The 26,957-nt window shown below is 43.6% G+C and overlaps 1 protein-coding gene across 2 annotated transcripts; it reads left to right on the top strand.

Annotated features, from left to right (window-relative positions):
• The first annotated feature begins 211 nt into the window (after positions 1-211).
• ppp1r1b (protein phosphatase 1, regulatory (inhibitor) subunit 1B) lies at positions 212-26,943 on the top strand. Of its 2 annotated transcripts, XM_080774934.1 has the most exons (5): positions 212-810; positions 18,393-18,476; positions 18,639-18,714; positions 20,794-20,931; positions 24,947-26,943. In XM_080774934.1, exons 1-5 carry the CDS (start codon positions 562-564, stop codon positions 25,099-25,101), a joined length of 702 nt encoding a protein of 233 aa, XP_080631060.1. In that variant the 5' UTR covers positions 212-561; the 3' UTR covers positions 25,102-26,943. The 2 variants fall into 2 exon arrangements, with proteins under 2 accessions (XP_080631060.1, XP_080631061.1); XM_080774935.1 differs by lacking the exon at positions 20,794-20,931.
• Positions 26,944-26,957: the final 14 nt, after the last annotated feature.

The following is a 26,957-nucleotide window of genomic DNA, read 5'->3' as shown; positions in this document are numbered from 1 at the left end:
ATGGAATGAGATTATGTTTTTTTTCTTCTTCTGATTACAATTCAACACCAGCTTAGAGGTAGACACAAAAATACATGCACTCCCTCCCCCTCTCCATTCCATCCTCTACTCACTCACTCACGTTGTTCCTCCCCTTCTGTGGCCCCTCCCCTTTCCTCTCCTCCCCACTAGATCTAAGAGGACGCCTCTCTCATACACTCCTGCTGCACAGGTTGTGTGAGGGAGGGAATGAGAGGCAGAGAGAGAGAACATACACACTACAGACAGTCAAATAGAAGTGAGAGGTGAGACAGCGAGAGAGAGAGAGAGAGAGAGAGAGAGAGAGAGAGAATTTAATTGAGAGAGAGATAAAGAGGGACAGAGATAAACGGGTTCAGGAAGAGAGCGAAAAACAGTTCATTTTCAGTTTTTGAAGAGAAGCCAAGGTAGAGAGAGAAGGAGGCAAGAGGAGAGACAGAAGGGGACTTTTCAGGAGTGGGACTATACCTAGCAAAGTGGGAGCTGATCATCGGTAGCAACCCCCTCCTCTCTGCTTGGTGTCAGATCCCCAGAACCACAGCCATGGAGCCCCATGTGTCAACAACTCAGGTTGAGCGCAAGGAGAGGAAGAAGATCCAGTTTGCAGCCATGGAGCCCCATGAGTCAAGTCAGGTTGAAGGGGAGCGCAAAGAGAGGAAGAAGATCCAGTTTGCAGACATGGACCTCAATGAGTCAACTCAGGACGAGGGGGAGCAGAAGGAGAGGAAGAAGATCCAGTTTGCTGAACAAGCCTCTGCACCACCCAACCTGGACCCTCGGCAAGTGGAGATGGTGAGTACAACACACACTGTGTAGGCCTGAGACATGCATGGGAGTTCTTGTTTGCAATTTTTCACAATGTTGCACTGCATGCAACAGTGACTGATTGATTGAATACTTTATTACATAGAAATGTAAACAGAGTACAGTAAAACACTTAGTCTAAAGGATATCACCGGAAAACGTCCTTGCGGTCTTGTTTCCATTCAGGTCCTGCTGGGTATTCAATTCATATGAATCATGACATGAAAAATAACAACAAAATTCAAATCATCTCAAAAACGTACACCCGTGTGAAGTAAGAGGTGCAACTCTGTGTGGGGGTCCCCGGGGAACGCGCCCAGGGTGCCGGCCCGGTTCCGGCGAGCCGCCCCGCGTCCGAAACGGTCACTGTACTGTACTGTCACACCTGAAATCATCATACAGTTAATATGTATGTGTGTGTTAATTTAGGCTGCACAACAGTGACACTTGGTTTTGAAAACCAACCAAATGCTATTTTCGTGCTCGGACAGAACCAGGCAGCCAGGGACAGACCCAGCCAGGCAGACAGACAGACACACAAAGCTCCATAATGAAGTGGTTGCACCACTTCATTATGGAAAAAAAAGACAAAGGTTGGGGGGAGGTTTTTTTTCTCCAACCTGTACATGATATTTTAATCAGTTTATTTTTTATGAACGAACGTCCCTGTCTCCTACAGCCTACAGCCTGTATTTTCTTTTCTTCTTTACTTTTTGGAAGGTTATTATAACTTCCTTATTGGCCATATATTGCCATTACAGTAGACGGTTCTTTTTGTGGTGTCTTGTTTTGTTTTCGTCATTTCCGACCTGACTATCTGTTGATCTAGCTGGCTCGATCTCTCAACACAGTTGAGAAATTATGATGATGACATTTCCCTCCAATGGCTTCCTCTTGGTCCCTCACTCCTCTCATCTTGACCCAATTAACTATGTGACATTGACACAAAAGTCAACACAGAAGTTGGTCTTTTGCAACTGGCCCCTAACATCGATTCCCCCATGTCCCTCCTTTGGGAGTTATTGGTGCTGTCACGCAACTCACAAAGTTAATGATTACTTCTCTTGACTGTCTTTTGTCACTGTTTCACCATGTAAGTTTATCAATAAAACACTCTCTTCCTTTCTTGCCAGAAAACCCCACAATGACAGAGCTAAAGTGACCTTTAAGGGCCATTCACAGCGAGCACTATAACTATAAAAAAAAAATCGTTTGAAGTCAAATGAATGGCAGAGTTCACACAGACTAAAATAAATATAAAATGGTGAACGCTATAGTTATAGTCATCTTTATAGTTCTAGTGCTCATTGTGAATATCACTTTACGGTGTCATGTCTTTGCATCCGTCACCTGACTGCATGCCTGTGGCTATAATTTCAGTTCAGTAGAAAGTGGGTCAGAAGAATCGGTTGATGCTGAGGTAGATCGAGGCCAACATGGCTCGGAGACCCCAAGGAGACATGGAGAGAGAAGCAAAAAGAGAGCTGTATGAAGGAAGGCAGAGAGGGGGAGAGAGCGAGAGAGAGAGGCTGCAGCACGACCTGTTCTCTATTAGTTCACCTATCTGGTGTCATCTCCCAAAGTAGTTGTCCTTGTTCTAGAGTTCTCTCCTACAGTACAGTGGCTGTCACAGAACTAGGATGACCCAGCTTGATCATGCTCTTCTGACCAATGGGCAGACCTGGGATGTTGGCTGGAGATCTACATAATTATAACACAGTTAAAAATGCACGCAGGCATGCACGCACGCACTGTCAGGTACGATTGTCTCTCTCTCTCTCTCTCTCTCTCTCTCTCGTGCATCGCTCTTTGATCTCTATCGTCACTTCCAAGAAGCCACTGGCTTTCAGTCTATATGTGAGCTCAGACTTCCTTCCCTCACTGGGACATTTGTTCTTCCTTGAAAGTAACAACTAGCTCGTCATATTCCACTGGCTTGTCCTCTTTTACCCTTCGGCTCACTGTAACCAGCTTGTGTCTACAAAAGGGCCCTGCTCAGTCAGCACTGGCCCGGGTGCTGCTGCAATAGTAGTGGGGTCAGGCAGTTTATTCGTGGGTCCACAGGTCCATCTGTACACTTAACCTGTGCATCTATAGACATTACAAAGCTACTCAGTCTCAGGTAGTGTGATATCTTGGGTGTAGTTGTGATGAGATGTATACATTTCATTCGTTCTGTACTGTGTATGTGTGTGCGTGTGCGTGTGTGCACTGTGTGCGTGTTGCATGTGGGTGGAGAGGTCATTTGAAACATTGAAACGAAGGCCCCTGAGGGAGGCTGGGAAACAGAGGGGGTGTATAGGAGAGGATGTGTTTATGTGCATTTTCCAGCTGATAAAATCTACTAGGGCCTGAGGCTGAGGGGGCGACACCCGCCCACATCTAAGTATAACTGTGGAGTAGTTCAGTCAGATAACTCACGAATAGATTTAACCAATATTTATTATAGAATGAGAATACAAGTGTGCATATGATATTTGACTTGGCGTTCGGTTCTGCTGCATTTTCTCCCTGCTTGGCACGATTAAACACCATCATAAAACATTAAGAGCATGCAGGGAGATAGATACAATAAAACCCCCATGGGGAGCATAAATAACAGAGCCCACCGGTGGTGCTGGGGTGGTGGTGGGAGCAAACATCACATAACCAGGAACCATATGCAGAGGAAGGCAGGAAGAGCATACAGTCTAGAGAGCTTAAGTAGCCCACCCAATTGGTCAGCTGACTGCCACATCAGCGAATGACGTGTGGGACTTGCACACACTTATACACCCACATAGAAATTCAGCATGTTAACCCCTTGAGTATAGTATGCGCCTTTGAGCACGGCATGAACTCCCTCGAGTATGTCTGACTGAACTAATTCCGCAGGCTACGTCTCATTTATGTGCGGATGTCGCCCACAGAAAACAGCCGATCTATAGGCTCACTGTGTGTCGCAGCACCATGCGTTGGGAGTTTGACGATCTGTCTCTGCAGATTACCGGCATAAATCACACTTTGGCTTTAGTGACAGTTACGCATTTTGTTCCAATAATCACCCTCCCAAAGCAATTAATGTCAACCGCAAAATGGGAAACAAGCAGGGATATTTTTGCCAATAAGTTGCGGCTGATGATAATACCCTTTGCCTCGGAATATGTTGCTCAATCAGTAACGTCCTCCCCCTGTTTGTTGTGAACAATGAAACCACATAAACTCTTAAAGCATGATTATACTACAGGGATTGTTTCCATGGAGACTGACTCACGCAGCCGTGTCGCCCCAACCTCCAGTTAACATTTGAAAGGGCAGTCACTTAATGGACAGTTCTGGTCGTCTGTTCCTCCATTTGTACTGAAGCTAAACAGTTTTTGTGTGAATTGGTGCTTCTGGGGGTCGCTAATGCTAGAGCGTGTGTGTGCGCGTGCGTGTGTGTGTGTGGATGTTTGGTTTGTGCACAAGGCATAACACAATGCTCAACAATGCACTGAACAATGCGTGCTAATCCTCTGTGCTGGGCGTTCTCCACTTTGAGAGGTGTCTCTGGGGAATGAATGTGATTCCTGTGATTCCATAACAAGTCAGAGGCAGCACATGGCTCTGTTTACCACCCCGTCGTCCCCTGACCCACCCACCCGCCGCTTCATGCTTTGTGGGGTAATGTAACTGGAGTGAGATTAGGGTCATTGTGCAGACGTAACCCTGATTCCTTCCATGTCTGCCACCCTATGGACTCAACACAGGCAGGCATGCCTTTCTTCCCCTCTCCCTCTCGCTTTCCCCTCTTTGTCTCTCTCTGTCTCACGCTCATGAATTGATAGGAAATCCAGACAGTCTGAGTATATCAAAGGGAAGCAGAGGGCATCCGTGCCACACCTATACCCAGAAGGTGACTATTTCTAAATGAATCTACGTCAGGATGGAGGGAATCTGCCCCCCGTGCTTCCCATCTCCTGTTTAGACGTCACATCTCCTGTTTAGACGTCACACATCGACCTTTATTGCGCCGTGTGTTTGTGGGTAAACATTATCACTCTGAGGGACTGTCAACATGCAGTCCTAGTCAGAACATCTCGTCAGATGGCATGCTGGGACTGAAGGCAGGGGACGGCTGAAGGTGTTCCTCAGCAATGCAGATGCACTGCAAAGTGGAATGTCATTGCCGTTGGTTCACCAGAGGCCATTCCGTATGTTTCTCTCCCAGTGACGCGATCTGTTGATCTGTGGTGAACCGCAGTGGCTGATGATGTTTGCTCAATCCACAGTAAATTGAATTGGCAAAGAAATGTAATTGGCCTGGTAGAAGGACCACAGAGTTTCATTACATGTTGGATATAAACAGTAAACTGTCCCTCCCTGGTTAACAGTCCAAGTGTCCTTTGAAAGCCCCCCCCCCCTCCACACACACACACACACACACACACACACACACACACACACACACACACACACACACACACACACACACACACACACACACATACACACACACCCCTCTGACACATGGACTCTGTCTGTTTTAAAAACACTGTGTCCTTAATTCATTACTGCATGCCCCAGCTGGTTTCCAAACAGAGAACCTGCTCAGCCTCTGTTCTCTGTTTATGAGAAAGTACAAGTTGTACAAATGTGTTGTGTTGAGCTGTGTCACACTTTTAAATGTGACACCGCTTTTCAAACTTCTCTCCACACTATCTATCTAATCTCTTTGTAATCTCTGTGTATGTGCATGCACAATTGCACAATTGCACATTTGCGTGCGTGCGTGTAGTAAAGTATCTGTGCGCATGTAGCCTATAGCGTAGTGGTGTGTGTGTCCGCATGTGTTGTATAAACAGTGACAGTGAGTTATTTGATGATACTGTACTGTATACAGTCATCAGAAGATGAACAATGAAAAGCATGGGGGCTCCGTTCGCCCTGCTGAGACCCACCACCAACAGGCTACTGTTATGGTCAACAAGCCACACAACAAACAAAACATGTGTAATATAGTGCCCTCAAATGACGCGCACTCGTGTCCTAGAAATCGGAAAATAATCATGATACATACGCGTCAATCGGTTTGAAAGCTACAGGCTCTGTTGTAGCGCGAGCGAGGCATGCAGTTGTCCATAGGAATGCATTGTCTGGGGGTTTTACCAGCGGCTCCTACATGTTTGGGAACGTGGGAAAGCATTTTCTTTCCCGGTCATGTGATCGAGGTCTTCCGAGAACCACCGAAACCAACCGAAGACCATAGGTTAGCGAACAGCGCCCTCCAGTGTAAAAAAACCCAAAACTTGTGTAACTCCGTGTTCGGCAGTCTGAGCCTTTTGGCCCAAACTTGTGGAACTTGTTCTTGGCAAATTCCTATAGTACCATGCACTATGCACTATAGCCACCAAGAGTTATTCATTTCTACACACTCATTCAGCTGTATTTAGTACCATGCACTGTGCACTTGCTGCATACATTAGAATGCATAATATATTCCTATACTGTAGCACCATGCGCGCGCTCGCACACACACACACACACACACACGCGCGCGCATTGGCACGCTATTATCCACGTTGGCACAAAGAGACCAGCAGCAGTAACTGTCCTTTAGAGGCCCTTCAGCCTATGTGCTCTGCTTCAACAACAACATCAACAGCAGCATGCAGATAAATCTCTCATGAGAACAGAGGTTTAGTGGGATTAGGACCTCATGTCTCAGTCAACGACGGCAGCAGAGGAGGGAGATGTGAGCAGGCGTGAAGACTGGGGAAATCTGGAGCTGTCTTGTAACTGGATTTCACACACTCGGTAAATCAGCAAGTTCTACATTGGTCCTGATGTAACTTGGTTTTGGGGACAGGAGCTGCTAGCTTGCGGATGCATCCAGTGTCCCCATCCCCGTCTGCCAAATCCCGGGGACGGATGTACTTACTGACGTAGATGTATTGAGAGGAGTGGTGATCCATGACTCAAAACAAATGGGATTGGTCTTTATCCCTGTTTCATCAACACGAGGAACACATGACATTATGTTGTGGCCTCTGCGTCAGTTGTAATCTTTCATCAGAGGGCGATTTATTTGCATGCCCCCTTAATGGACTCTCACATACAGGGTCATTCATTTTCAATGTTTAGTAGAAGGGCCAGGCAATGTCATATAGACTTTGGAATGCACGACTGAGTCGGGTTTCAAAGCAGTTTTACCGGTTTCACATGTTTTGACCGCTTATATGTACAGAAAATTGATTTAAAAAAAAGACTACTGATAAATATTATAGTCCTTAATCATTTCGAAATATTGAAGACCAAGTAATCAAGTCACTATTTTGCAAGTTATAGTATGTATATTACTATAACTTAGTAAGTCTGAAGTGTAACCTTATATAATCTTATATCAATTGGAGGGTGAGTCTGAAGTAAAGTGCCAAGGTGTGTCCTGGACAAATAAAGTCAGAAATTCCAGATGTCAAGTCCTCAAGTCTCAATGGTAGCATTTTTTTATGCTATCCTTGCACTGGCATAACGCAAGAGCCATGTATAATGATGGCAATATTAGATTTTCTTCTTATCTCAAAGAGGAGAGATGGGGCTACAATAGCGTCAGCACGTGCAACACATTTTGATCCTATGACAATGATCTCCCTCAGACAACGCTGCCTGAGGTTCAGTTACATTTTCAGCTACGATTCAAGTATCTTTGAACCAAGCAGAAACTTTAATACCATACATGGCCATACACTGTTGAATAGGCCCAATGATCAGGGGCAGCAGGAGACTGTGTGTGTGTGTGTGTGTGTGTGTGTGTGTGTGTGTGTGTGTGTGTGTGTGTGTGTGTGTGTGTGTGTGTGTGTGTGTGTGTGTGTGTGTGTGTGTGTGTGTGTGTGTGTGTGTGTGTGTGTGTGTGTGTGTGTGTGTGTGTGTGTGTGTGTGTGTGTGTGTGTTGCTTTGTGTTGCTTTGTGTTTGCTGCTGAGTGATAAAATGCAAAAAGGTATTATACATGTACGTGGTTGCTATATTATAGCAACCACGTACATGTATAATACCTTTTTGCATTTTATCACCTTTGCGTAAACAAGAAGTTGTTATTGAGCAGGTCATTTACAGGTACAGTAACACTACCTGTAAATGACTCTTGACTTGACCTGCTGTATACGAGTGTCCATAGTGGGTATCCAATTGCTCTGACAATGTTTAGGTTAGTGTGAGATTACGGTAAGGTTTAGGCTCTGCAGATACAGAACAATGGGCCGCCAGACTAATAGCATTTTCCATTTGGCGTCTGCAATTTTCCAGTCCAGGTCCAGTAGGCTTCATTGCATTGGTCTTGATAAGTAAGTAAAGTAACCTACTGGTGATTATGGGTTGATAACATTAAAATCCGCTAGCTGTACACCCTCTCTAAAAGTTGTGATTGTCACTCAGCACACCGCACCGCCCCTCCTCCTCATCTGATGGCTGTGTTACTGCAGCAGAGGCGTTCTTCCCACAGCCCCCCCCCCCCCCCCCCCGCTATACCAGCAACTAATTACCCAAGTGGTGGGGGTTTGGGCGCATATAGAAGAAAGATGGGCAGAGTGTGAGATCATTCTGCCACTGGCTACAGGATAATTACATTTACTTTTTGGAGGTCAACTCATCGGAGAGCCCCTCCAGATGCTCCCGTCCCCATCTGTTTGTTCGGTGAGGGTCAAGGGTCACGTTAATGTCGGCCGAGATGGAGAGGACTGAGGCGTCTCGCTCCCTGGAACTTCTGTCAAAGAGGCCATTCTTTTAAATAGGAACGAGCACTCCCTGAAGATTACAGCAGACTAGCTGAGCTATTTTAAGTTTTCACATCCTTGAAACTCTTTGGACAAACTTGTGGTGGTGTTTATACTCATCAAGTCCTCATTGAATCTGCTTGGAGGCACTGCTGTTTCTGTCTGTTAGATGTGATTGAGTTTAACAGTGTCTGACACATGATCGGTCACTTGCCTTTGGATGTTCATATAGGATAGCTTGGTCAGAGGACACCATGGTGGTTTGGTACTGTATATCCCAATTGTATAGCCTTTTACTGGACACCGTACTAATGAGTCTTTTCAGTAATATGAAGCTTTCTCAAAAGCATGCACCATATAGTTTTGTAAAGAGTCCGTTTCATGCTATGGATGTAGAATTATTCTTAGCTATATTCATTGGCCTTCCTGCCCCGAGGTAATCAGAATTGATTGGACCTTGAAAAAGTAATATGCTGACATCTAAAATGAATACATGTAACATGTGATCGCATGTTTCGAAATGTCCCTCGCAGTGTTTTCAAATCCCCTCACAACATGCGCATCTGGCTGTGTGCTGGCCGGGCATCAAATAATTACCGATGCCCCTGTATTTCTCCTCGCGCATGGCCCCTCCATGTTGTGAAGTACCATTTTGATGTAATTGTTTCATCTGAAACCTGGCTGTTCTGAACAAGGGATAATAGCATTGATGGTTATAATGAATAGACCATATAGGACTGACTGACCCAAATGGGGTAGTAGGGGTGTCAGTGCTGCAATCTTTATGAAATTTTAAGTTTAGCAAGTACAATATTGTGCTTCTCTCTTCATCAGACAGTGAGTAAGAAAAATATACCGGTATATTTTTTGCTTTTCTTTAGGTTAAACTCTCTATATTACAGTTGGTTGCTATAGGACACCTTCAACTCAGAGGTTGTCTACCATCTTTAATGCAGCGTCTATCCGGATTGAACACAATTAGATTGCTTAATTTGTCATTATTGGAGAACTAAACTGGAACAGGCTACAACCAGTATCTGTTGATATTAAAGTATATTCTGACTCAGTCTCACTAGATGTGTTTCAGATTTATGATAGTGATATTAGACCTAATCTGATGTCCTAACAACATCTCAATTCTCAAATACAGTGCACAGCTGCTTCTGTGTTTCCAAATGATATTAGTGACCACTGTGGTGTTCCACAGTCAGAAATACAAACATTCCCCAAAAACAAGCCATGAATCATTATAAAGCCTGATGACACATTTAATGGAACAAGGGTTTTTCATGAGCTTTTTTACTTAAATTAACCTCATTGCCGATGTTGAACATTCCTGGAAATGATTTTATGATGATGGTTTTACTGACATTGTCAACAAACAAACAAACAAACAGACTAAAACATTTCGTAGTTCACTCCAAGTTTATTCAAGTCACACATGAGCGCAGAGAAAAAGTCTTGACTGCAGGGGGCTGCTTTTCAGGCGACTATGCAATGCAATGAAATGCATAGAGCACACAGTTGCATTTAGAAAAGCCAAAGCTATTCATGTTCTCACTGAAGCGTCAAAGAATCAAAACAATTCCTTGAAATTTTGGATGACTATTAAATTCTTTGCTGGAAATAAAAATGGCATACGGTAGTTAATAGTTAAGGACTCATAAAATCTCTGTTAAGGCCAAAATGCTTGGTGGTTTTAACAAGCATTCCGTTACCTCCTGTTTCTTGTTCAACTCTCAACATTAGTCATGAAAATGTCCCTGGGTGTTGATAGTCATGTTATGGTAATTAAGTCCTTTAGTTTTAATCCAGTTACAGATTTAGAGGTGCATGATAAAGCCCTAAAACCTTTAGATACTAGAAAACTGTCAGATCCTGACAACTTGGAGACATTCTTTCTAAAGCTAGCAACTGGTTTTATAGCACCATCCAACCCGATACGATGACACATTGTTTTGGCTGGACCAGCAAAGGCCAATAGATGCAAATGTCCTTGACTGAGTGATGAAGTTACACCATGTTTGACTAAAATCTTTTAAAAAAGAAAATAAATATATATAGTAGGCTGTAGGCCTATATATATATTGTCTTTCATGGCTGACAGAGGTTGTAACAAGATGGCTTTCCATGAATGGCAAAATTGTATAGAAATCATACATCTAAAACACTGTCATGCACACAGTTTTACCTCTCCACAGAAATCCACAAGCAAATCACCTCAAATAAGCTGAGATCATATCTCTCGACTCTCGTTGCTGCAATGTTTTCATTTCATTTATTGGGTATTCAGCACATAATAAAAAAAAGCTGTGAACAGATGTCAAGTTGTTTGCACATAATGTTATCTGCCTTCTATACAATGCGCTGTGCTCAACCAACTGAAATTCAGTTTACAAGGCATTTCAGACCTGTGTGTGACTGTGTGTTTGTTCTTGGCAGAAGCGTTACTGTGGCACTAATGCCTCTTAACAGATAAAAAGTAAAGAAGGAATCTCAGGTCACACGCAGTCCGGGGATTAGTTTTCACCTTATTGAGTTATTGCACTCATGGCTATAGCTTGCATTTAGCGCCACATAAGGTTCAACCACTTCACATATTGTGAGGATCCCAGAAGTACAAAGAGGAGGGATCTGCGCTGCACCTGCTTTTAATTGAGTTTCACTAACATAATAGAGATGAAATAAAAAGAGGCACAATTTTCTCTGAAGCCTAGCCTTAAACCTTTAAACTTGGGCTTGTCGAACATGTGGTGAAAATAGGAGAACATTCAGTGTAAATAGCCATGCTCACACGATGTGAGCTTATAAATCGTTATAGACCCCAGGGGGACCCAATTCAATGAAGTAGGCTATATATGGTTTAAGTGGGTATGGCATTCCTGTTTATATTCACAAATATAATATTTTGTGTTTTACATAAATTTAGTGAGGTTTTTTTTTATAAACCAACTGTAAATTCTCCATTTAGTTTCCTACAGTATCCAAAAGTTGCTCCAACTTATCCCCACGGCAAAGCAAGTTTGTGTCATCTGCTAATACTACGGCCTTGAGTAACATGGACACCCTACACATACAGAATAAACAACAATGGACCCAGTATTGAGCCCTGAGGAACACTTTACCTGCATTAATTAACAGTTCACGAATTGCACATATTGGTTAGATAACTAAATATCTAATATATAAGTGAGTGATAGACCTCTTATCCAATATCTTTGAAGTTTTGTTAACAGTAGCCTATTTCAGACGTTTTTCTTTTTGAGTGGTGCCTAACCGCTCCAATGACTGGCCGCGTGTGTCTGTCAGTCTGTTTGGATTATGAACAGCTGCAATACCGCTGGCAGCCAGCCAGCCTGCATGCACCGCTCAGTTCACACAGGTGTGATTTTTTTTATTTATCTAGAAATATACGTATGGCATATTATTTATTTTCAATAGCAGTTGTTACAAAATCCAATAATGCTAGTGAGGTGGTCCTACTTTGTCTAAATATCAACAGTACTGTATACTGTTGGTCATAGAGATTTAGTTTTATGATAAAACCATCTAGCCTTGTATATTGGAATAACTTTAGTGGTTTGAATTTCGCTTGGAAAAATGCCGGTTGTCAAAGATGGATTGCAGACCTGTGTAAGGGGTTTCATCACACATTCAATAATGTTCTTAACAAGCGACCATATCTATACTGCTGCAGTCAGCAGTGACTTCTTACCCTTATCAACTGACTTCTTACCCGTAAAGGAGAATTTCAGAGTAGGTTTCTTTCCCCTTAAGGTGGGGGAGGGAGGGAGGTAGAGAGATCAAAAAGCCTTCTGGACCTCTAAGGCCTAATTCGTGACCACTTTATGACGGTGTCGCATGCTGAGACCTACATTTTTGTGCGAAAAATATAAAGTTTAAGTGCTGCTTCCTCTCTTATATCAGATATTTGTTTTCACACGCTGCTAGTAGTGAGATGTCCTAATGTGATGAAGACTTCCACCAGACATGCATTGCTTCTACCTGTCTAGGGAACGGGAGACCTGACGCAGCATTCTCACAGTTGTCTTTTGCAGTGAGGGCAGATTTTCTACAATCGCTACCCCTGGAGATTCTTATGATCGTTAGTGCTGGTATGAAGGCATTACAGTGATGCTCGTGTGAGAGTCCTTTCGATTTCTCTCCACTGGGTCCCCAGGGGCCGCTCAGATCTAGTTTATGCTGTCCTATAGCTGTTTTTAATAGGCCAGGCCGTCAGTGTGCCAGCTTACGGGGGCTTGCCTCTGAGGAGCAGACCCAGATGAGCCTAATCTGCACCCAGCAAGCTAAGCAAGAGTGTGCTAAGCCATCGCGCGCTGTGCGCGCACATCTCAGTGATTGTGCTTTGTCAATATGGATGTATAGCTCCTTAACGTCTTCGCCTCCAATTAAAATGCTATTAATAGTCGACTGTCATAGCCATCAGTCTTTTTGAATGGTCTCTTTCTCATAAAATCCTGAGTGTTCTCTTTTAAAGAGTAAAATTCTCTCTCTCACTCTCACACGCACGCACGCACGCACGCACGCACGCACGCACGCACGCACGCACGCACGCACGCACAAATTCAGCGTTGCCATTTTATCTAACTGCAATCATCAACTGATATAACTTATTTCCCAGACAGCAGCTGTGTGTGTGTGTGTGTGTGTGTGTGTGTGTGTGTGTGCGCTATCAGCTGGCCAGATTCAGTGCTAAATGGCATGTGCATGCTGCTGGTAGCCACAGGGGGAGGAAGCCTGCAGGGAAGGACACACCTGTGGAGCTGATGAACTTCCCGCTGGCAAAATAACCTATTCTGTGGAGGAAGGTTGTGGCAGTGTGACAGAGGGCAGTTATGTGTTGTGAAGGCTGTGACAGAGGGCAGTTATGTGGATGCTGATGCTGACTAATGACTGTGAGGCAGTTGTGGGCTTAATCGGAAAAACGTCGAGATCTAGATTCAGACATTCGTGCTACTGCTGGGCTGGCTGTCCAATTCATTTTAGTTACTCTTATGCTTTTGCTACAAGAGAGATGACGTCTGTTTTAAAGCCACAGTAGTTGACTCCAGGCATCACATTTTTAATGTAGTAATGTTCAGACACTACAGACTAAAGACAATACACAAAAAATAAAGTGGTGCAGCACTAAGTTGCGCCGCAGTATATAGCGAGCATGGACAGTAACATATACAATGTTACATAACCAGCACAATGTGTTGCTCTGAGGCTGGAAAATGGCAAGAGTTGGGATTTTTTTGGAGGGTGGGGGAGGTTCAAGGGTCATGTTTAGAGAGGAGGACACCCATTATATACTTGTAAATGTCGCTAACAAGACACACAGCCTTGCACACATTATGCACTTGCACACGCACGCACGCACGCACGCACGCACGCACGCACGCGTGTGTGCGCACACACACACACACACACACACACACACACACACACACACACGGCTGTGGAGGAGGATTATAATGCTGCTCTCTGACCTCAATTATCACACACTTTCCCAGCGTGTGCAGCTCTCCACTCCTAATAAATAGCCCCGCTGTATTGTCCTCATTACCCTCATTCAATTATGTTAATGATGCGTAGCTTGTGAGCTAGTTCAGGCAGATACAGTATATACTCAGGTGGATCACATGCACACGCACCACCCTGTGGGTTGTACACATGCACACACGCCACTCTGAGGATTATGTAACTGTGATGGGTCAAGCAGCTGACCAAATCTCTTGCTGTCTGTCTCACGCCACTTTGCGCCCACCGCCACCCCAGCAACACCAACTTCGTTTCCCCTGTGGGTTTTATTTCCACTGATAGAAATCATTCCTATAGAGCGTTTTTTCATTAACAGTGGTCTCCTTGCCAATTTTATCAGGAGAGAGAACAGTTATTAGAACAGTGTTTCAGTTCCAATTTTGTCTGCTTATTTTTGTTTTGTTTTTTACTTCCAGTTTCACTTGTTTATCCTGTATCCTGCATTGACTGAAACAAAAATGTTCTGTCTGCTATAGAACTGGAGAGATGGGTTGACCACTGTTTCATAACAACACTCTAGTCTATTGCAATTAATGATTGCTATAGAGCTGCTATCAGAATACAGAGCTATTTAACACTTACTTTAACAACAATAACTATAATGATCACTCACACCAACCTTTGTTTATGTTCTAAAACTACATTAATATTTTGGTGTTCTCTGGTCGTTGTTGCGCACAGAAAATAGCTGATGTAGAAGCTTATAGATCTTCAACATGCGACACCAGCATGCGAAGGAGTATAAAATAAGCATGAATGTGCTAAACCGGGACTAATATGTAGCAGAGCCTGAACACCCATTGTAAATGAAATGTTTATCTGACTGAACTCTTAAGACGTTTACTGTGACAGTCTCTCTCAGCAACACCGTGCAGTAAGATAAGTAAATAGAAAGAAACCAACAGATCTTTCCCGTGTTGCCAGATGTACGATAATTATTGTATTTCTACGATAGTTTTACCCTCAGTACGATGTACGATTAAAATATATTAAATGCCTGAATATACGATAATTTCGCCATATCACAAAAAAGTCTGTGAATTTAATCAATTCCCTTGCTGCTGATTCGGGATCCGGTTTGGCTTTTCAAAATAAGTCAGGAAATCTGACCCTAGAATTTAAACATTTTTTGGCATTAAAACACTGCCACTGGTCGCGGCTTTCCAGTCGAGTTTCAGCCTGTAAGGTCCAGGAAGTAGCCTAGCTGCTTCCACGCAGCATACGTGATGCGTTTTTGGCTCATAGGAATCTCAAACAAGGCGATAGTTTTCTTTCAAATGCAATAATTGTAAGCCTCCGGTATGATAACTCCAAACATTTCCCATCTGGCAACACTTTACCTCTCATTCCCAATTAGAGTGCAAACCATGTGCTTGTGATGTTATGAATTTAATTGTGGCTCTTGATCCTGCTTACAGTATCTCATTCATCATCTGAATGAAGCAGCGCCAGCGGCTGAGTGTCTGGAAGACAAGGAGAGGGAGAGGGAGATGCTGCATGGTTGGAATGCTGAGGACCAGGACAGGTGGTGAATGGCAGGGCAGGAAGGGGCTTAGGCATGGTAGCCTCTGGTGTATGGTTAACTGCACTACTCCGGCTTCGCCATAGTCTGCACTGTGAAAGGCGAGGTGGTAGCAGGTGTCAATAAGGCAGAAGCAGCGGGGTCCACAGCAGCATCCAAACCCCAGGCTTCCTGCAACTCTCCAGGGTAGTGTGACATGTGGATGTCCCCTGCGGAGAGAGGGAGAGAGAGCTTAAGAAAGAGAGAGAGAGAGATAAATGGCATTAGAGGGGATGGACAGGAAACATAGGCCAGCGAACCTGAGCGTCATAATGAAATTTCAGGGATTACGGAGTCCAGTGACGGAGATGAAGGGGGCGAGGGGGGTTGGCGGAGGATAATGTCACTGTCAAGGAATGAGGGATGGATATGGACGTAAACAAGACAACGGAAGGAGAGGATGGAGTGAAATGGAAATGAGAGGTGAAAGAAAGAGAGACTAATAGTTGTATGGGTGCTACAGGCAAGGCAGGAGAGTGGGAAGGGACACGATTAGATCACGACGCGTCCTTGGCGTTATAAATAAGCGCAGAATCGGATCCCCCGTTCCCCCACTGCGTTTTCATGTTTGACAGCGGTAGCTTTCCACTGGGCAACCCCACCGGCCCTGTGCTTTGGCAACATGCACCTATAGCGGCTCTGACGCACTGCCTTGTTTAACAAGACAGGGGGGGATCTTAACAAAAACACACTCCCATGCACAGCAAATGGGAGCCAGGCAACTTTCTGGATGTTATGGTTACGTGGTGCCTTTGAGCACACTGCCATTAAGGTTCACCTCATAACCCGGACGCTCCTCTGCTTGACCTTCCAAGTCTAATCAAACAACACTGCTGGTCAGTGTGCTGTTAGGCTTCGCCTGTGCTTTTGTATGGAGCATCGTCAGACACTCCTCTGCTTGACCTTCCAAGCCTAATCAGGCAACATTGCTGGTCAGTGTGCTGTGTTGTAATCCCAGAATGTTTCCAATTGCTATTATGGTTTATTTACTGTTAACCATTATAATTGTGGAAAAGAAAGTCAAAGCCTTAAATTCTGCCCTCAAATTAAGTATTCTGTTCCATGCCTGAGTTATTGCATCCCTTTCGTTTTAAAGCTCATAAATAGACTCACTATTAGATTCAACTCCTTTATGTACTTTACAGTTAGGAAGGGGCAATCCTCTGAGCGCATATTTACACCAGGAAAGGTTGCCTAGCCTCATTATTAACGGGATACTGCCAAAGACTGCCCAAAGTGCCCATACCTGGAGAGCACTGGAGCAAGACTGCTGAATTCCTTTTTTTATTAAAAGGTGCAACGTATACAATGAAACTTGCGGTTTGATGTTGCTACATCTTCATCAAAGTTCTGATGAGGATATGTAGCAACATGAAAACGTTAGTCTGACTTTATACTTTGCATGGCATTTACCATTCTAGCTGCTCCTGTACATTCCTTACCTTCAGTGATTGTTGTACAAAAGTGTCGTGTTGTGTCGTCGAAGTGAAATCGGTTTTGGCTCTGTGTTGTTTAGAAGCCTCTCAATGTGTGATTCATTTTGGTGTCGATCAGAGTCATCAGACATTGTGTTTGTAAATTGTAACCCTCCCGCAAACAAGTGGAATATGGACAGACAGACAGACAGACAGACAGACAGACAGACAGACAGACAGACAGACGCACATGAACAGAGGCAAAGCCTGGCGTCCTGGCCGTCTGACGAACATAACTACAAATACACATTTGTTCATGTGGACAGATTATAGCAGACTATAGACTATACAGTGGGAAACTCCAGTGATGAAGTGCAGAGCTTCAATCAGTCTTTACCCTCTCAGGCAATCAGCCTCATGGCCTTGGAGGGAGCAGCCCACGGGTGGAGAAAGAGGAGGGGAGTGGCTGGCCTCATAGCATGGTGCTTGGGGCTAGATAACCCCCATCTCCCCATCTCCATGTTCTCTCTGTCTGTGTGAATACACAATACTGGAGATAACAATTGCAAACACGTGCATGTATGACAGTACAAAGTAAACGTAAAGACATCTCCCATATTTACATAGGTCAACTACGTCAACCATTTTCCTGCTCATGCACGCAAAAATGTCTGTGTGAAGCAAGCATGCAGAGGCATGCGTGTACATGTACGGTAATCTTCACACACAAGTGTTTTGATAGTTCACAAACAACTGTGAATTAGGCTACTGTGAAGAACTACTAGAATTGCCAATGCGTGTTCACTGTACTGTGTAGCGAAATTACATAATGAGACCTTGGCTAAGTTGGCTAGTACTAGTACTTGACTGTTTGCCTGGAGACACATCTGGCCAACTGGCCAGAGATCTTATTGAAGTCAGTGGCATGTGCTGTGATGTTTTCATGGCAGCCGTATTGACACAAAATAGTAGGTAAAAACTGGTTTTACCAATGATACTAATTAAGGTTCCATTCCATTTAGCATGTTGACTCGACCTTTCCAATGAGCCAACATGCACAATAGCAGCACTCTCCTCCTGAATGGAACAGAATTGGTACCTGTCAAAATGGCAAATGTGGAAAAGGTTTTTTTGGTAATGTTTTGGAAAACTCATTAGATGAATAGTGACTATTGAATAGTCATAATACTGTGTGTGTGTGTGTGTGTGTGTGTGTGTGTGTGTGTGTGTGTGTGTGTGTGTGTGTGTGTGTGTGTGTGTGTGTGTGTGTGTGTGTGTGTGTGTGTGTGTGTGTGCGTGTGCGTGTGCGTGTGCGTGCGTAGATTCGTCGCCGGAGGCCAACTCCTGCAACACTGTTCAGAGTAGCCGACCAGGGATCTCCTGAGGATGACCAGTCCACCCATCAGGTAACGGTCAAGTCCAAACATTGAATAGTTATTTTCTTTCACTCGGGAATATAAGACTGTACACAATGATGGTAACTTTAGGCATTCATTCACAGTAATAAGTGTGTACATTATGTGTGCTGAAGAGGTTGAAAAAATGCGTCAATCATCTCCCATTTGCAGTGGGTAGTGGGGGAGAATGGAGTACTGAAGCCTAAACGTGTCAATCCAAACGTGTATCAGCCACCATCGCTCAGAGGTACGTGTTAACATTACTAATACTGCACGTATTTGTTGTGTGTGTATTGTGACCTATCCTTGTATAATGCCCTTTTGTTTTGCCTTGCTTCGCTGCAGTAGACTCACTTTGCTTTCTGGCTTTCCGAGCTTCAATCTAGGGCGGCGGCGGCGGCGGTGGTGCGTGGTGGAGGTGGTGGTGGGGTAAATGCATGTGACAGATGGGTGGCTATGTAGTACAATCCTCGTCTGTTTAGGGTTTTTCTTTAGTTTTCTTCTTGTAATTGCATGCACGTGCATGGGTGGGCCTAAACATAGACTGTGTGTTTTCTATGCACACACCAAGTGAGTGTCCAGGCATTTGTGGCGTAGATGGAAGTAAAGGGAGGAAAGGACAGAGAGTGGACAGAGATTAGAGCGCAACAGCTGTGTGACGCTGAATGTGAGTCTGCGAAACTCTGGATCATCCAGGATTACAGTGTGCCATGCATACAGCTGTGGTGCGTGCGCACGCGTGCACACGCTCGCGCGCAGCCATGGAATAAATAAATAAAAAGAAGAAAAAAATACAACCTGAACTCACATGCACGTGTACTGTCACACAGAGTGCTGCTCCTAGCAGTGTATCAGTGTGTGGTGATTAAGTCGGAGAGTCGCATTTGAGGTTGTCAGCAGAGGTTCATTAAATAAGGATTCCGCAGTGGGCAGTGTGGCATTATAATGACCCAGGAAGGCTGGGTCCTTCCTGTGCGTGCCCTTCATTTATCACACGCACGCACAGAGAATAACTTGGAGCAAGATGGATGGGGGATCGGAAGTGAGACAGAGAGAGAGAGAGAGAGAGAGACAGCGTTGTATATCACTATGATTTCTAATCACGTAACCTACAGTACCTTTGGCCTCCACAAACAGGCCACCACAGCAACACAGGCAACAACCTGCCTGTGTGTGTGTGTGTGTGTGTGTGTGTGTGTGTGTGTGTGTGTGTGTGTGTGTGTGTGTGTGTGTGTGTGTGTGTGTGTGTGTGTGTGTGTGTGTGTGTGTGTGTGTGTGTGTGTGTGTGTGTGTGTGTGTGTGTGTGTGTGTGTGTGTGTGTGTGTGTGTGTGTGTGTGTGTGTGTGTGTGTGTGTGTGTGTGTGTGTGTGTGTGTGTGTGTGTGTGTGTATGCGCGCGCATGTGCTTGAGTGCGTGCCAGCCAGGGCACGGGTAGAGACCAAGGTGACCGAGACGCATAGACGGAGAGAAGAGGGAATATGAAAGATCAGAAAGAGAGAGAGAGAGAAGGGGCGGAGGACGGGAGGGAGAGAGCGATTGAGAGAGGGTGGACATTGTGAGTCAGCAGTGTTTAGACAGAGGGCTAACTGGAGCGAGCCAATGGGAGATAAAGAGGTGATAGAAACAAGCAGATGGGGGAAACTGGGACAAGAGAAGGGATAGAAAATCACTGTGTGACGCTTCTACAGAGCGCACGCCTGTAAAGATCATAGTGAAAATATGGTGTTACAGTAAGCTACCCATCTCTGCGTGTCTATCTGCTCTTCCAAGTGCTTGGCATAGTGCCTGCCTGCATGTGTGTGTGTGTGTCTGGGCAGACCTTAGCGCACAGCCGCGGACAGAAGAACCTGCGTTTTACGTAATTTCCGAGTTTTTAGACAGCTGGTGGATGGAAGCTCCACCCCCGCGGATGACTGCTGCGGAGGAGGAGAGCGTTTCCGGGAATCTGTCCGTCGCGTCAGTCAGCCGTGGAGGTGGAGCTTCTTTTCCATCCACCAGCTGTCTAAAAACTCGGAAATGACGTAAAACGCAGGTTCTTCTGTCCGTGGCTGTCCGCTAAGGACCCACTGTGTGTGTGTGTGTGTGTGTGTGTGTGTGTGTGTGTGTCTGCCTGGCATGCATTCAAACACCCTTTTGAAACTCGGTAGCTAAACAATGACAGTGTTGATGCGTGGTGAAACGAAAGAAAACGACCAATCCCTCTTTTCCCCGTGTCTGTCCCTGTGTTCGTGTTCCTTGTGTGTCTTTTGTACTGTGTATGTATGTACACACCTGTTGTGGGTGTATGCATGCATGCGTGTGTGTGCGTGCGTGCGTGTGTGTGCAGCTGTGCAGAAGATGGCTGAAGCACAAATGCAGAAGCTAGGTGTCTACCCTCCCTTGGAAGACCCTTATGAAGGGGAGGAGTATGAGGACCACTGGCAGAGTGAGGAGAGGGAGGACACGACTCCCACCAAAGCTGCTGGTGAGAGGGAATCTCTCTGTCAACAGGGACTAGAGCAGTGGTCCCCAAACTGTTTAGCCCGTGACCCAAAAGAGAAATTAGATATTCGCCCGGTACCCAAACTAGTGAAAATATAGCAGATCTATGAGCTCAGATATTTTAGATCAGCTATTTTCTAATTAATGGAATTTATTTTCTTTTTTTTCTTCATTGACATTACTGAAAGAACTAATTTGATTTTGTTATTGATTCATGAAAAGATATGCTTTTTGGGGAATGTTTTTTGAAAATGTTTTGAAATAATCATTAAAAACAAAATGTAGGAAACTACTTAAAGGACCCATTTAAATAGTTCCCGACCCACTATTTGGGAAACAGTGGCTGCAGAGAGTACTCTAGTCACTAGAGTACTCTCTGCAGCCACACACTACCTACACCAGCCTACACTGATGACACTTAATTACTTAGTAACATTCTTTGTCACATACCCATGGCCCATAGACCGTTACAAAATATGGACAAAGGGAGCTCATTGGTTTCTATAATCCTGTTTTGAAGCTACTTTTTCAGCTAATTCAAATCCACCATCTTGGAACTTCTGGTCCCGAAAAGCACCTCACCGGAAACGTATGCTATTGGCTGGAAGGGAAGCGACGGGCAGGTCTTTACTCAGTAGAACCAGTAGAAGCATACCCTACTTTATTATTTAAAGATAATAATGGGACCATAATTTATTAAACGCATATCATGAAAAAATACCGTATACTAGCGATTGAAAACATAAAGTATTCATGTTCACCATTCAAGTGAACGGTTTTGGCCAAAACCACATTCGCTTGAATCAAGTGCAGTGTGTAGCCAGCAGGAGGAGACATAGTGACATCCGCTGGGCCATTAATGAGAACTGCAGGGCTTATCTGTTTTCCGCCTCAATTTCAAGAGCTCTCCCTTGCCGCCTGACCCAGCCATTATTTTACTTTGATTAGGGGAGTCATAAATGGACAGAGAGGGTGATAAGCGCCATCAACCCTGGGACTGAATAATACAGCTACTAACTGATCAATCAGCCAAGCTAGGCTAAAGTGCTGAACTGAGTAACCTCGCTGCAGATTGTCAAACATGGACAAAATTTAATTAAAGGAAAGTGCTGATAAAATGCAATTCTCTCATTATCTTTGTGAATAAATATGGCTTGGGTATGTGTTAAAATATTGCCTAGCCGGCATTTGTTGTGCAAACACACTTCGCGTGCTTTACCAATTCACTAGCAAATAATATTAAAAACTAAATTTGCTGAAGCTGCTTTGATATGCTTCCGCGACCATAATGCTTGGTGTAATAACTGATGCCTTTGCTTTAAAATAATAATAATCTGTGTGGTTAAGACTTGTGCGTCAGAGTAACATAAGCTCCTCCACAGGAGGAGTGCCTGGCACGAGTTCAGATTAAGCTCTTTGCATTGAGACACAGGCTACCCTGATGTCATACTCCCATGTTGCCCAAGTCCAGACTCCAGAGGGCACGCTGACACAAACAGGGAGGCGTTGTATCTAAACACCAGCACCTCTGCCAATTGAAACAGGCTTGGAAGCCGTCTGTGGAGAACAAGAGCTTAATTTATACACCCGTCATCAGTGTTGGGGAAGTTACTTTGAAAGCGTAGCTTGTAAAGCTACAAGTAGCTCACCATGGCAGTAGCTTGATCAAGCTACATAGCTACCCCTGGAGAAATGTAGCTTGTAAAGCTACAGCTACATGGAAAAAGTAGCTCAGCTACTTTTTATTTTTCAGCGTTAAATTGAGAATGTACATGCGGTGCATATGAAACAAAATATAATATCCTACAAAAAAGTCACATGCCACGATGCCAGCTGAAATATGCCTCTCAACGGTTTTATTAAAAAAAAAAGACTTAGAGACTTACACAAATAAAAGAGGATCTGTTGAGGATACTGTGTGTTATACATGGCATTTGATCGTCAATGTTAACACATCTTAACTGTAAAAAAAGAGACCCTTGTATAATGAGATAACTACACCTACATTATAACTAAACAACTGTTGACATTTGATCGTCAACATTTGAAGACCCCTGTTCTAGACAGATTTTCCCCCATTAAAGAAAGGATAAAACAATTAGAGGCAGCTGTTGGCTTGTCAAGAGCTGACATGCCCTCAAAGCAATCAGAAAAAGGAACAGTCCTTGATTTTTCAAAGGGGGTTCTAGTACAAGAATTAACACAGCAACTAATGGTCAAAATGAATATATTTATTTCATGTTATTGCCCAAAATTGTAGCTTGTAACTTGAGTAGCTAAGCTACCAAAAATGACCCAAAAAGTAGCTGAGCTACTTGACGAGGTACACCAATATGAATGTAGCTAAGCTACCACAAGCTACAGCAAAATGTAGCTAAGCTACGTAGCTCAGCTACATGTAGCTTAATACTCCCCAACACTGCCCGTCATATGATGAATTATAAATCAGGATTTTTAGACTGCGTTCTGTCTGGTACTCTGGCTTTCAGGATGTTTTTTGCACAGGATGTCTGTTTCAGCTTCTCTCCTTTTTTGATACAAAATAGAAACATTGTGCATTGTGCAAAACATTGTGCATTTCTGAATGTTGTTTGTTTGGGCCAAGTTCTGAGCCTTAACACTGCAGGGGTCTGAGCAGGAAAATGCTAATCTGTAGTGAAAAATCCCTTTCTTTCTTTCTTTCTTTCTTTCTTTCTTTCTTTCTTTAAGGGACCAAGAAGTCACGAAGTGAATTTGGTCACTTATTGTCTTTGTGTTTTTTTCCTTCTTCTTCTTCCGCCAAAAATAGCAGTTCTGCCTGAACCGTGCATTCGGTTTTCGCGAAACGCGTGAATCTGGTAGAGGGCCATATGCCAAACGGTGACTATGCAAAGCCCATGACCATTGGCCAAAGGGTTGCGCTATACCGTAGCACTCAATTGAAAATGCAAACTTTGAATGCGCATAGCTCATGAACCGTTTGACCATCTGCAATAACACATACACATCGATACACATATGCGTCTCCTCATGCCGAACAACTTCCGTGCTCTGACTTTTGACCTCTGACCTTTAGATCACCCTCCATTTTGAATTATATGGAAAAACAATTCAAATATATCTCCCCCCACAATCTTTGATCAAAATGCACGAAAATGTCTACACGTGAACTTTGGACCTATACGGACAACAAATAATAGTACATTATTTTTAAGTGAAAAAAAAATCACTTTTTATGAGCCGATGAAAATTGCAGTTTTGTGAAAATTCTTCTTCTGTCCCTAATACATACATGCAGCGTCATATGCTTATGACATTTTACAGTATGGTAGAGGGTCATGCCAAATAGCACTGAAAGTCTTATTTGTGCATATTGATCTTATTGCGTATTAATTGTCTTCTTTCTTGGTCCCGCCTTATCGCTATATTTCTTTCTTTCTTTCTTTCATAACAAAATCACCTACTTGTTTTATCCACCCGAGCTGAGGATGCCCAATCTCCCTATAGCATTGTGAGCTCAGTGCAATTTTTCATCCAGAATCACTGCTCTGTCAGCCCAGATGGCAGCCTCTACCTATAAATCCATTCTTAGAACACTGGTAAAACAGGTTTATGGTCAGATTTTCTGCGATCTTTGATTTCTGTTCATCTGTTCTTTCAACACTGAACAATTTTATAATCAAGACTCTGATACAAGGAGACAAATTATAGACAATACAACACAGCAATACAGTATGTGTGTTTCTGATGTCAGATGAAAACATTAAATCTTCATAATTGTATCATCCCAGGTCTAATTTTCACATTGACTTAATACCAACAATTTTGTAGTGTGGTTTTAAATGAGATTCACAAATTGAATGTTTAGCATGATTACGGAATTCAGTCCATCTTTTCTGATACCTGGATGCTCAGATATTCAGCACAACAATGTAGAAAACGGTTTCTCTCAGAGAGGTTAACTTGTGAACGCTGTGGCCGATAATATATGCTTTTAAGACCAGTCCTTGTTTCTTCAGACCACCAAGAGACAGCTGCCAGTGATGCATCCGAGAAGGTTTCCTGCGTGCCAGAGACTGCCAGGCAGATCGAAGCAGGGGATGACGAAGGAGAAGAGGATGAGGAAGAAACTAAGAAAACGAAAGAGGACGAGAAAAGACGGGGGAATAACTGAAAGGGATGGATGGGCCAAACAACAGGGGGCAGAGTGGAGAGAGAGATGGTGTTTTGTGTGAAGGGGTTAAATCTGTGTCAAAAGTGTGCTCTGAGCTCAGAAATAAAAGAGAGAATGAGTGAGTAAAAATCAAACATGTGTGCATCAGCAAAGAAACACTTAATTCTTAGCCTCAAAATGGGGAGGGGTACAGAAACAATGAATAGGTGTGGAGGAAGAGGATGAGGTCTCAGATCATCAATTAGAAAACTCGGACTAGCACACTCTCCAAAGACTAAACACAGCTTTATTCCAGCACTGTTAATGTGTCCACTTTCCATCCGATTATAACCTCATGGGTTTCATTGGGTTCTGAAGATGACTTGAACAGTCAAAACTTTGATGGAATAAAGCTGGTTTTGGAGCATTTAATAAAGTGTGAAAGTAAGGACGGCCGTAGCTCACAGGTTTGCCTCCTGGCCCCGGTCGAAGTGTCCCTGAGCAAGACACTTAACCCCTGCCCCTCCCCCCTCCATGGGAGTAATAAGATAAATCGAAATCAAAAGTCAGACTTTTCCAATTGATGTTTGTTATTTTCTACTCTGCACCTACGATGTTTTCTTTGGTTAGTGTGTGCGTCTTTTGGATACTCAAGCCAGACAGAAAGTCTGTGTGTGATATGGTCCATATTATGAAGTCAGAAATGATCTCCTACCTAAACATCACGCAGAGCAGATTACAGACGCCACAATGACTCCAAGGTCTCCATGATAAGTTGTCATGGTCAACACAACCAAATATCCCATACAGTATATAGACTAACACAAGTCCTCTCTCTTCCATGTCCTGTGCCCTCACCTTTCACCACTTATATACACATGTTGCTTTATAGGAGGTAATGACTGCAAGAACAGAACACACACACACACACACACACACACACACACACACACAACTCTCTTATGATCATCAATAACAAAGACTCTCGCTCACATAACTCCCTTTAAAAGTACTTGAAACTCGTTTTCGGTTCCACATTATTTTTTAACCCCTGGCCTAGATTGTAGTCTGATCAGCAACATGATATTGAATGTTAGGTCCCTCGTTTAAGTTGGCTTCTCCTGCCATCTTGTGGTAGAAAATATACACTACAATGCTATTATTGCCCTAAATCCCAACTAGCTGGCTACTGTCAAAGAAAGTGTGTATTGTGTAACTGTAGTCATGAACATAGTGTTTGTGTATGGTTATTACATTTAGATTTAAATCAGGACTTTTGATTTATTTGAATATTCTTGTATTTGAAGGCAAAGCTACCTCAAATTTTTCAAAATACCCAACCATTGCCTCTGTACATTACACTTTTTGAAGTTTTCACAGTAAATTGATATATTGATAGGGAATCAACATATTTCTTTAAAAATGTATCCTATATTGTTGAATCAATTGGGATGTCCCAGTGCTTGGTAAACCTCTGTGTTGACATTTTTCTATTGTCATTTTTTTTAACTGTTCAGTTGACTTGTGTGTTATGGTTCTGTTTTGAGAGATATTTTTCTAATCTATTGCCCAATGTATGAGTATCCTAGTACGGCCCTGTCTGTATTTTCTACATCCAAATGGTTACTAAATACTAAATACTAAATGGTTGGCAAAAGTCACAACACAACCTCTCTCTAGCCAATTTAGACTTCAGCGACGAAGTGTTGTGTGACATCAAATGACACTATGGTGCTTAAGTAGGCTATAAATTAAGCTTAACACCCATTATTAGGCTAATCAATATGTTTTTCTGTCCCTGCTGAATGGAACAATAAGCCTGGACATTAAAAATAATTCTACGAAAGCATTGCCATCACTTTACACATTGTCAGTGT

Source organism: Protomyctophum bolini (genome assembly GCF_963924005.1).
Source record: "Protomyctophum bolini genome assembly, chromosome: 11".
Classification (NCBI taxonomy): Eukaryota; Metazoa; Chordata; class Actinopteri; order Myctophiformes; family Myctophidae; genus Protomyctophum; species Protomyctophum bolini.
This window is presented reverse-complemented; position numbering and strand designations above follow the sequence as displayed.